Here is an 11,524-nt window from a genome sequence, read left to right on the forward strand (position 1 = left end):
GAAAGCCCTTTACTTATGGTTCCAAGTTATTATAAAGCACAAAACTCAGGGACAGCCAACCGGAGAAGCATAGGGTAAATGGGGAGTTGGGGCTGCTGAACCTCCAAGGCCCTCTTGAGACTCTCTCTGCTCTCAGTCTCTTGATGTTATCACCTCCCCTGATGCTCTCTGAACACAATGTTTATGGATTTCAATTGAGGGTTGGAGGTAGGCAAGTTGATAGATCATTGGCTATTGGTGATTGAACTCAGTATAGTACCCTCTCCTGTCCTCAGAGGAATGGAGGGTTGACAGTTCTAACCTTCTAAGCACCTGATGGAACATTCTGGAGTCCAGTCCCATGCAAATAGTATCATCCAGACACTATCTCAGGTCCCATCCCTCACTCATTGCATGATTTATGAAACTATGGAAAATACCAAGAGTTTCAGAAGGCCTGGGGCATGAACAGCAGCAAGGGTCAATTACGGTTTTTATTATGAAAGGACAGTGAGGGTGAGGAGCAAGGCAGTGACTAAGAATATTGTCTCAGTGATGAGGTCACTGATCAGGTAGAGTCTTTTTTTTTTTTTTCCAAAACTGAACATTCAATGATATCTTTTGAGAGTCAAGGAATATCCCTGGAGTGAAAACTACCTAATTTACCATAAGAAATGCTAAGGGTTTGCTGCACACACCCCCAGCCCTGCTCCCCAGCCCCTTCCATGAACTACCCCCATCGCCCCCTCCCCAGCCTGCAGAGGAGAGGTGAAGTCAGAACATACCTCAGGGCTGATTCCTGCTTCATCTACCAAGTGCCCAAAGGATGAAAAGGGCTGCAGAGAGGCAAAGCCAGCTCATCCCTGTGGCTAGTGGGAGGATTTGTGATGAAACCTGAGGGCTGACTGAGCTCACACGCCAGCTGAGGGGTCAGAACAGCCAACAAGGAGGGGAGCAATGGCAGGGAGGAGCTGGGGTCAGTCTTATAAAGTTTGTAATCTCCTCACCCCCCATGGTCCTGCTTCTGCCTACCAAGGCCAAATGCCCAGTAACATCAATTCTTAAGCTTGACTATGCTTGTGGGTCTTGTGGAAACACACGCTGTGGTTCCAGAGGTGGAATTTTGTCCAGTAAGTTCACTCAGGGAATATCCCAGCACCTAGAGTGGTGCATGGCACGTGATGGATGGTCAAGTGAGTGGATGAGAGCAGATCACAGAACTGGTAGGTGATCAGCAGTGTGTTAGCTCAGGTCATCCTTTAAAGCCTTATATCGGTGTCTGTACATCCTGCCCACCCCACCCCACCCCTATCTTAGTCTCACCTACTTCACTAGGCAGATGTGACATGTCAAGCTTCCTGCAATTACTGTGGCAGCATCTCTACTAGACAGACACCAGCTCTTTACTTGGGACTGGTCCAGGCAGATGGTGAGCCAAGGGAAGAGCATCTTCATCTGGGGCACAAGCTCTGGCATTTTGGGTAGGAAAAAAAAGAGTTAGAAAGTGGGCAGAAGGGAAGCAGAGAGACAAATGTGTCTCCACAGCATGACCACCCACTACTCTTCACTTGGTTTCAATATAAAAAGAGCTCCTGACATAAGTCAAAGATGGAGAAGCTCTATACAGTCAGCAAAAACAAGACCAGAAGCTGACTGTGGCTCAGATCATGAGCTCCTTATTGCCAAATGCAGACTGAAATTGAAGAAAGTGGGCAAAACCACTAGACCACTCAGGTATGATCTAAATCAAATCCCTAATGACTATAAAGTGCAAGTGATAAATAGATTTAAGGGACTAGATCTGATAGAGTACCTGCTGAACTATGGTCAGAGGTTTCATGACATTGTACAGGAGACGGGAATCAAGACTATCCCCAAGAAAAAGAAATGCAAAAAAGCAAAATGGTTGTCTGAGGAGGCCTTGCAAATAGCTGTGAAAAGAAGGGAAGTGAAAAGCAAAGGAGAAAAGGAAATATACACCATTTGAATGCAGAGTTCACATTGAAACATGTATATCATATAAGAAACAAATCACCAGTCCAGGTTCAATACAGGATGCTTGGGCCTGGTGCACTGGGATGACCCAGAGGGATGGTACGGGGAGGGAGGTGGGAGGGGGGTTCAGGATGGGGAACACGTGTACGCCCGTGGCAGATTCATGTTGATGTGTGGCAAAACCAATACAATATTGTAAAGTAATTAGCCTTCAATTAAAATTAATAAATCAAAATTTTTAAAAAAGAATAGCAAGGAGAGATAAGAAAGCCTTCCTTGGTGATCAATGCAAAGAAATAGAGGAAAAGAACAGAATGGGAAAGACTAGAGATCTCTTCAAGAAAATTAGAGATACCAGGGGAATATTTCATGCAAAGATGGGAACAATAAAGGACAGAAATGGTATGGACCTAACAGAAGCAGAAGATATTAAGAAGAAGTGGCAAGAATACACAGAAGCACTGTACAAAAAAAAGATCTTCATGACCCAGATAATCACGATGGTGTGATCACTCACCTAGAGCCAGACATCCTGGAGTGTGAAGTCAAGTAGGTCTTAGGAAGCATCACTATGAACAAAGCTAGTGGAGGTGATGGAATTCCAGTTGAGCTATTTCAAATCCCAAAAGATGATACTGTGAAAGTGCTGCACTCAATATGCCAGCAAATTTGGAAAACTCAGCAGTGGCCACAGGACTGGAAAAGCTCAGTTTTCATTCCAATCTCTAAGAAAGGCAATGCCAAAGAATGCTCAAACTACCACACAGTTGCACTCATCTCACACGCTAGTAAAAAATACAGTGCTCAAAATTCTCCAAGCCAGACTTCAGCAATACGTGAACCATGAAGTTCCAGATGTTCAAGCTGGTTTTAGAAAAGGCAGAGGAACCAGAGATCAAATAACCAACATCTGCTGGGTCATCAAAAAAGCAAGAGAGTTCCAGAAAAACATCTATTTCTGCTTTATTGACTATGCCAAAGCCTTTGACTGTGTGGATCACAATAAACTGTGGAAAATTCTGAGAGAGATGGGAATACAGACCACCTGACCTGCCTCTTGAGAAACCTATATGCAGGTCAGGAAGCAACAGCTAGAACTGGGCATGGAACAACAGACTAGTTCCACATAGGAAAAGGAGTACGTCAAGGCTGTATATTGTCACCCTACTTATTTAAATTATATGCAGAGTACATCATGAGAAACGCTGGACTGGAAGAAGCACAAGCTGGAATCAAGATTGCCGGGAGAAATATCAATAACCTCAGCTATGCAGATGACACCACCCTTATGGCAGAAAGTGAAGAAGAACTAAAGAGCCTCGATGAAAGTGAAAGAGGAGAGTGAAAAAGTTGGCTTAAAGCTCAACATTCAGAAAACGAAGATCATGGCATCCGGTCCCATCACTTCATGGCAAATAGATGGGGAAACAGTGGAAACAGTGTTAGACTTTATTTTTCTGGGCTCCAAAATCACTGCCGATGGTGACTGCAGCCATGAAATTAAAAGATGCTTACTCCTTGGAAGGAAAGTTATGACCAACCTAGACAGCATATTATAAAGCAGAGACATTACTTTGCCAACAAAGGTCCATCTAGTCAAGGCTATGGTTTTTCCAGTGGTCATGTATGGATGTGAGCGTTGGACTATAAAGAAAGCTGAGCACCGAAGAATTCATGCTTTTGAACTGTAGTGCTTGAGAAGACTCTTGAGAGCCACTTGGACTACAAAGAGATCCAACCAGTCCATCCTAAAGGAGATCAGTCCTGGGTGTTCATTGGAAGGACTGATGTTGAAGCTGAAACTCCAATACTTTGGCCACCTGATGCAAAGAGCTGACTCATTTGAAAAGACTCTGATGCTGGGAAAGATTGAGGGCAGGAGGAGAAGGGGACGACAGAGGATGAGATGGTTGGATGGCATCATCAATTCGATGGATATGGGTTTGGGTGGACTCTGGGAGTTGATGGTGGACAGGGAGGCCTGGTGTGCTGCAGTTCACAGGGTCACAGAGTCAGACACGACTGAGTGAGTGAACTGAACTGAACTGATACTTGCTCTGGTCCCCATGCCTCATTTTCCTCATCTGTCATGAAGCAGACACTCTGTTTTCCCAAAGTGCCTCCCTCCTACATATTCCCAGAGGAAGAGAAGGAAAACTTCATCAGAGTCCCTCTACTTGAGAGAGAGGGAAGCTGCCAAGTTAGAAAATTAATACTGCAGCTAAGTGCCATCTCTATGCCTCCATTTCCTCCCTTGAAGGATTCTTAAGATGGTTAATAGAATAATGTAGGTAAAATGCTAACACAGAGCCTGGCACACTAAATGGTAGCTGCCCCTCTTTAACTGAAGTAAGACACCGCCTCCCCACACGTGACTTCAGGGAATCAGATTCCTTAGAAAGATGAACAACTGAATCTTATGCACTTTCCCCTTCTGAGCGTCCAGGAGGACAGCCTGCCCCCAAATTTAAACTAGACTTAGAAGTAAGGAATAAAAGCTTTCACGCTGATGTGTCTGTCTCCCAGGATTTTTTGTGTAACTTGGGGTGGCTATTAAGAGGTCAATGATGCTATCCTGGGTTTGCTTCCTCTACCCGGTAGGGCACAGTCTGTGGACTGGGAAAGGGGAGGCACCCACTGCTCTGCAGAACAGAGAGAAGAACCACCATTTCCATGGACCCTATTGGTAAACATTTGTAGTTGAAAACAACAGACTCCACTGCCCTCAGTTTAGTTTTGAATATGCATTTATTGAAATATAAGCCACAGTGTTTGAAAATACAGAAAGGAAAACTGCAACATCTTTATGGGAAAGGAGGGCTTTTCTATTGCAAAGACTTCTCTCATTACTGATGCTGATAAATGGATACCAGAAATTCCACCAAGGCCTCACATAAGGAGGGCAGTGATGGCATGGTGAGGATGTCATGAGTATGTGGGCTGAGACAGCAATCCTGGTGTCAAACCTCAGGCTCTCTAGTTACTCTGGTCGAGAGGAATGTGCCCCTCCTGCTTGCTTTCCTTCCTCACATAATTATGAACTGCTTCCTTCATGCCAGGAACTGTGCTAAGTGCTCAGGATAAAGGGAAGACATGCTGTCATGGTGCTTAGAGCCAACTGGATAAGACAGAGCTAAGGTGTATAGACCCACGTTGTTCAGTCACTATGTCATGTCCAAGTCTTTGTGACCCAATGGGCTGCAGCATGCCAGACTTCCCTGTCTTTTGTCTCAGAGTTTGCTCAGACTCATGCCCATTGAGTTGGTGATGCCACCCAACCATCTCATCCTCTGTTGTCCCCTTCTCCTCCTGCTCTCAATCTTTCCCAGTATCATAAAGTGAAGTGAATTTACTCAGTTGTGTCCTACTCTTTGCGACCCCATGGACTGTAGCCTACCAGGCTCCTCTGTCCATGGGATTTTCCAGGCAAGAACACTGGAGTGGGTTGCCATTTCCTTCTCCAGGAGATCTTCCTGACCCAGGGATTGAACCCAGGTCTCTCACATTGTAGTCAGATGCTTTCACCATCTGAGCCACCAGGGAAGTCTCTCAGCATCATGAAGGAAAGGAAACAGGCAGGCTCTGCTAAGGAAGGTAGGGGAGAGAAGAAATGCAAGGAGACTGAACTGTTTCAGGAACAGCCCAGACTTTCATGGGTCCTCCTTGGACTTCAGAGTTTTGGAGCATGACTCTTCCCATGTCTTCTGCAAGGAAAAAAAGAAAAAGAACTTCCTGAGTGACTTCATTGTAGCCCCAAACCTAGATACTGTTCATCTTAACAGATCCTAGATTTTCAAAAGAAATATGAAACCAACAAAAAGGCAGTGAATTTTCCGAGCCTGGATGCGGGGAGGCACTCAGGCGTCCTGCAGACCTGCCCTGGAGGGTGGTTGAGTCAGTGTTCCCAACTGAGAAAGAGGAGCATGTGATCAGGCTGAGATGATCACAAAGAAGCCTCTGGGGTTGACCTTCTGCGATTTTCTCCCTGGAGAACTTGCTCAGTGTGTGGTTTCACAGGACACTGCAGCCTCTCCTGGCAGCAGCGAGGAGGAAGACACTGTGCAGGGTGAATGGTGTGTGGCCCCCTGAGCTCCGCCCCTTTCCCCAGCCCTTCCCCTCTCACCCTGCCCTGCACCCTGTCTTACCTCCGGGACCACGCCGCATGATCGCAGGTCTTCATGCACAGCGCTATGGTTTGGAAGTTATTCAAGTTCCCTTTGCAGCCACCGTAGAAAAAGCGTTGGCATTGCCCGGTCTTGGCATCGTAGAAGTACCTGACCTTCTTGGCCTTGCAGGGACCTATTAATTTAGGCTTCAGGCAGAAGGCAGGCTTAGAAGCTGCTGGAATGAGAGGGGCAGTGGCTTAGTTATGAAGATGGTTATCACAACTCCATATAAGGTCAACAGTTAGAACTGTCAGTTTGCCATAGAGAATGTTAGAGTTGTGGGGAATGGTCAAATTGAGAAGGCCATTTAAAAACCTCCTTTCTGGGACAGAATTATGAATGTTGCTAGATGTAACATGATATAAAAATCATGTTCAAATATATATATCTTCTCATGAAGTATTTTAAGGAAAATTGGTATAATGCATTTGATTCGCCTTAAAAGTTCTATAAGACTTCCGAGGTGGTTCAGTGGTTAACAACCTCCTTCCAACTAAGGAATCCTGGGTTCAATCCCTTGTCAAGGAACTAAGGGCCCATATGCCATGGGGCAACTAAGCTGGTGGGCCACAATTACTGAGCCTTCAACCTGCAACTAAGACCCAATATATCCAAATAAATATGTGTGTGTGCGTTCACGCACGTGCACACCAAGTCGCTTCAGTCGTGTCGGACTCCGTGCGACACTACAAACTGTAGCCCACCAGGCTCATCTGTCCAAGGGATCCTCCAGGCAGGAATACTGGAGTGGGTTGCTGTGCCCTCTTCCAGGGTGTCTTCCCAACCCAGGGATGGAACCCAGGTCTCTTGCATCTCCTGCATTGGCAGGTGGGTTCTTACCACTAGCACCACCTGGGAAGCCAAAAATAAATACACAAATGCGCAAAACAAAACCCGCAACTCTAAAACAAGAAAAAGAGCTCAAAGGTGAAAAATATTTGCTGTAGGTCAGTAATTACTGGGTCTGGATACCTGGGTTTTATAATACCATTCTCTGTGCTTATGTGCATGTTAAAAACTTTCCACCATTAATTTAAAAAATGTAAAGGAAACATGCTGCCATGGAAAAAGGCATGAAGAAAACATACCAGTGTGTTTACTTTGGATACCTCAGGAGGATTCTATAAATTGAATGAAGATATGCCGATATTGTGATTATAAGAAGAAATATATGGTTTTTTATTCTTTTCCTAACACTAAGTTCCTAAAAACAGTGGCATTTCTTATGTGATGAGAACAATAAAAGTGTCTTTTGGTATGTGATGTCAATGATTTTGGAAAGACCCTCGTAACCCCAGCATGGGCTCTGAATGCACAGGAAGGACTGTCTGGCAGGAGGGAGGGTTGGAGCTTTCCTTGCTCTCCTCCTCTTGATCTTTTATCTTCCGTCCTCCTCCTCCTCCTTGCCTCCACCTCAGGGAGGGGAGAGGAGCTGTCAGTTGAACAATCACCAATAGCTAATGATTTAATGCATCATGACTGGGTAATGAAGCCTCCACAGAAACCTCAACAGAGCAAGACATTCATATTATTCAAGAAACCTGAGATCGATTCGGGGAACAACATAAATAAACGCTCCATCAAGGATCACACGGACCACTGCAGCAGCCTGCTCCCTGGGCCTCCGTGTCTGCCCTTCATCCCCTAGAGGGCACTCTCTGCACTGCAGCCTCAGGGATCCTGTTACTATTCAGTCTTACCCCATTGCTCCCATGACCAATCCCTCAGTGACTCCCCATTTCTCTGGGGGTGAAATTTTGATCTTTATAAGTCCCACAAGCCTCCTCATGACCTGCCCCCATGGCCTCTCGGCCTCATCACCTTCCACTCCCCTCCCATCCACCCACCCAGCTCCATCCACCCTGGTCCTGGCTGCTGTTCCAACACACCCCAGGCACGTTAGTTCCGCAGCCTCTGCTCAAAGCCTCCTTATCACAGAAGGTTTCCCTGACCCTGGAGAGAAAGAGCACAGCAAACTTTCTCCACGTCCCTCTCTACCTTCAGGAAACATAATCTACCATAGGATTTCTCCCCTCTGCTATTGTTTGTCTCCCTCCTAGAAGGCAAATTATTTTGCCCTATTTTTTTTCACAGCTGCTTCCCCACCCCAAGAACAATGCTTTGTAGGGACTTAGTAACTTCCATCTTCATTCTCTCAGCAAGTGCACAGTCATTGAATAGAGTGAATATGACTTGAATCCCTTTTAGTAAAAAAAATCTACTTGAGGATCAGGCACATCAGACTCCGCACACAGATGGCTCAAGACTGTCCTCAGTTCAGATGCCAGCCCCATGATCCTGAATAACTCACACTTGTGACCAACTGGCTAAAGTCAAAGGTACCACGACCTCTCTTCCATCTTCACTCACTCAATAGAACCAGTGACTGAATTCAGGAAAGCGCTTCACTTACTTTTTCCAGAAATTTAGAAAGGAGGCGACTCAGAGACAGAGAAACAGGAGACGTGTAGGGCAAAGGGGGAGTAGAGGTGTGTGAAGCCTTCATGTCCCGGTGAGCAAAGCATGCTCACATCACCTCCTTGTGTTCATCTCCCTGAAAGTACTCTGAACCCCACTGTTTATGGATATTATTGAGTTTTCAATAAATAGGCATATTGATTGAATTGTCAGCTGTTGATAATTGATCCCGGTTAGTATCCTCCACTCTCCCCAGAGGTGCCGGCATGGTGAAGGGGCATGAAGGTTCAAACCTTTACAAGGTGGCTTAAATTTTTTTAGACCAGTCCGTACCTGGATGGTTCTCATTTCGTCCTCCATAAGTCATCACATAACCTATGAAAGACAGTAAATTCCAAGAGTTTGAGGAGGCCTGGACCAAGAACCAGGAAAACAATCAAAAGCAGATTATAAAATAACAGTCAAAGGGGACGAGGGAAAGGGCTTGGAGACTTTACTAACAGTGTACCAGCCTTGGTCCCATGAGTCAACCACGCAAGGGCTGTGTTTCTTACCTTTCCCTGAAGTTGCTCTGCTCAGTCCTATATCTTTCTGATTCATTTTAATAATAAAGAAATATCATTACATGATACTTAATAATCTTTCTTGCTCAAGGAAAGTACTCAGACATATTTTTTCAAAATTAAGACATCTAAGTAGAAAATGGACAAAAGTGGTCATGAAATGTGATCAAACTCTTTATATTCCTGACAGGTAATCGTTTCAAAGAACCCATGGAATGAGTACCCCTGTTCAGATGAGGAAACTGCAGATGACTTGCCCCAGGACACAAGGCATGGTGGTAGGGGGTCAGGACAAGGTACTGTCCAGTCACATCCCACTGGACACACTTTCTGATTTGTCCAGGAACTATGAAAATACACATAACTGGTCAGAGTTTCCAGGTATTTTCATTACTCCCCTGTGCCCGCGTCTCACCTCAGCCCCCAAATCACAATGCAGAGTGAGTCTGAATTTTTCTCTGACACCAAATGTGTGATGTCTCAACCAACACCAACCAATTCCCCAAACACCCACTGGGTGTCGCACAGTCAATTTACTTCTGATAGTGTATGGGTGGACTTGGTGCAGATCCTGCTGGTTGAGAGCTCTTACTGTCCTCAGCTCAGATATGAGTCATGTGATCTCAAATAATTCATGCTTGTGACCAACTGGGTGAAAATCAGAGCTTCCATGACCCCTACCTCCATGTTCAATAACTCTATAGAACCAGCGACTGAACTCAGGAAGTACAACCAAGTACACCTCGCTTACTGTACCCATGTTATTATAAAAGATAAAGCCTGGGGACAGTGAAATGGAGGAGACGGGTAGGGCAAAGGCGGAGTGGGGGTGTGCGGAGCCTCCATACCCCAGCGAGCCCAGCACCCTCATGTCACCTCCTTGTGTTCATCACCCTGAAAGCTCTCTAAACACCAATGCTTATGGATTTTTATTTAGACTTCAAATCAAAGGCATATTGATTGATCTGTGGCCATTGGTGATTGACTGAGTCTCAGTGTCCTCCACTCTCCCCAGAAATGCTGTCATGGGGCCTGGTGAAAATCCTAACTTGCAAATGCATGTTTGTCTTGCTTTGGAGATAAGCGCAGTTCTGAAGTTATCGTCAGTTGCTGTCCATGACTCATCTCATGACCTATGAAAAACAGTGAATTCCAAGAGGTTCAAAAGGCCTGCCTCATGAATCAGTCAAGGATCAAATATATATCTTTTTATTACCCTACAGTGAGGATCAGAGACACTGCACTGACCAGGAATAGAGTCTCAGGGAGGTGGTCCCTGATCTGGTACTTTACCTGGATATATATTCTTTTAATTCTAATTTTCCTTTTTTTTCCATGTTGAGAGTGGTGAAATGTTCTTGGGGTTAAAACTGCCCAATTTCCCAGGAGAAATCCAGAGAGGGCTGGCAGCACCCACCCCACCCATGCCCCCCCGCCCTTTCCATGAACTCGCCTCATTTCCCTCCAGTGTATAGAGGAGAGGTGAGCCCAGACATACCGTGGTCATGGCTCTTGTTAATATCCTCTGGGGTGCCATCCACCAGGATAACCAGGAGGAAGAGAAGGGCTGCAGAGAGGCAGAGTCGGTTCATCTTCATGGACTTGCAGGAGGGCTCCTGAGGATGCGGAGGATGGATGGAGCTTTTAATATCCTGGCCGAGGGGTGTGCTCAGGCAATGAAGAGGGAAGAGAAGAAGGGGAGGAGCTGGGTCGGTCCTGTTTATTGTGCAATCTCCACCTGACTTCGTGTTTCTGGTTGCTGGGGCCAAATACCAAGGAACAGGGCCTCTCAGACTTGATTCCGCCCGTGGGTCTCCTGTGAACACAGATCGTGATTCCAATATGGTCACTCAGGGAGCGTCCCAGTACCTAGAGCAGTGCATGGAACGTGATAGATAGTCAGGGAGTGGATGAGAGCCGATCAAAGGACAGATAGGATATCAGCACTGTGTTAGCTCACCCGCAACAACCACTGTGCGAGCTCAGCCTCCGGCAGGCATCATCACATCTTAGCATCAACACCCTTCCTCCATCTCCACCCCTTCACCTACTTTAGAAGACAGAAGTGACACAGCACACCTTTGTGCAACCAGCACCACAGCTTCTCCACCGGATGGACCCTTGCTCTTTCCCTGCCACTTGTCCAAGTGGAACTCAGCTGCAGAAGATAATGTTCTGCTTGAGCAGCCACCCTATTTTCTGGGTAGAAAAAGGAGTCAGGGGAGGGGCAGAGAAGGGGCAGGGAGCTGAGCACGTCTCCACAGCATGACCACCTGCCATTCCTCAATCTGTTTCACAACTAGGAGTGTGCCTTGCCTGAGTGGAACTCAGGGGACCTTGGAAGATCCACTGCAACTTCCCCTTCCTCCTGCTCTCTCCTCCAGTGGCATCGGGGTCACAGCA

The 11,524-nt window shown here is 46.1% G+C and overlaps 1 protein-coding gene across 1 annotated transcript; it reads right to left on the bottom strand.

The window, feature by feature from the left end:
- Positions 1 to 4,703: 4,703 nt before the first annotated feature.
- LOC101113259 (spleen trypsin inhibitor I-like) lies at positions 4,704 to 10,739 on the bottom strand. The gene is made up of 4 exons (XM_004014599.5): positions 10,620 to 10,739; positions 8,892 to 8,933; positions 6,120 to 6,315; positions 4,704 to 5,678 (listed from the first exon to the last, which is right to left on the bottom strand). The coding sequence occupies exons 1-4, from the start codon at positions 10,717 to 10,719 to the stop codon at positions 5,645 to 5,647; spliced, it is 372 nt and encodes a 123-aa protein (XP_004014648.1). The 5' UTR covers positions 10,720 to 10,739; the 3' UTR covers positions 4,704 to 5,644.
- Between the last annotated feature and the right edge of the window lie 785 nt (positions 10,740 to 11,524).

This window comes from Ovis aries, chromosome 13, assembly GCF_016772045.2.
Source record: "Ovis aries strain OAR_USU_Benz2616 breed Rambouillet chromosome 13, ARS-UI_Ramb_v3.0, whole genome shotgun sequence".
NCBI lineage: Eukaryota > Metazoa > Chordata > Mammalia > Artiodactyla > Bovidae > Ovis > Ovis aries.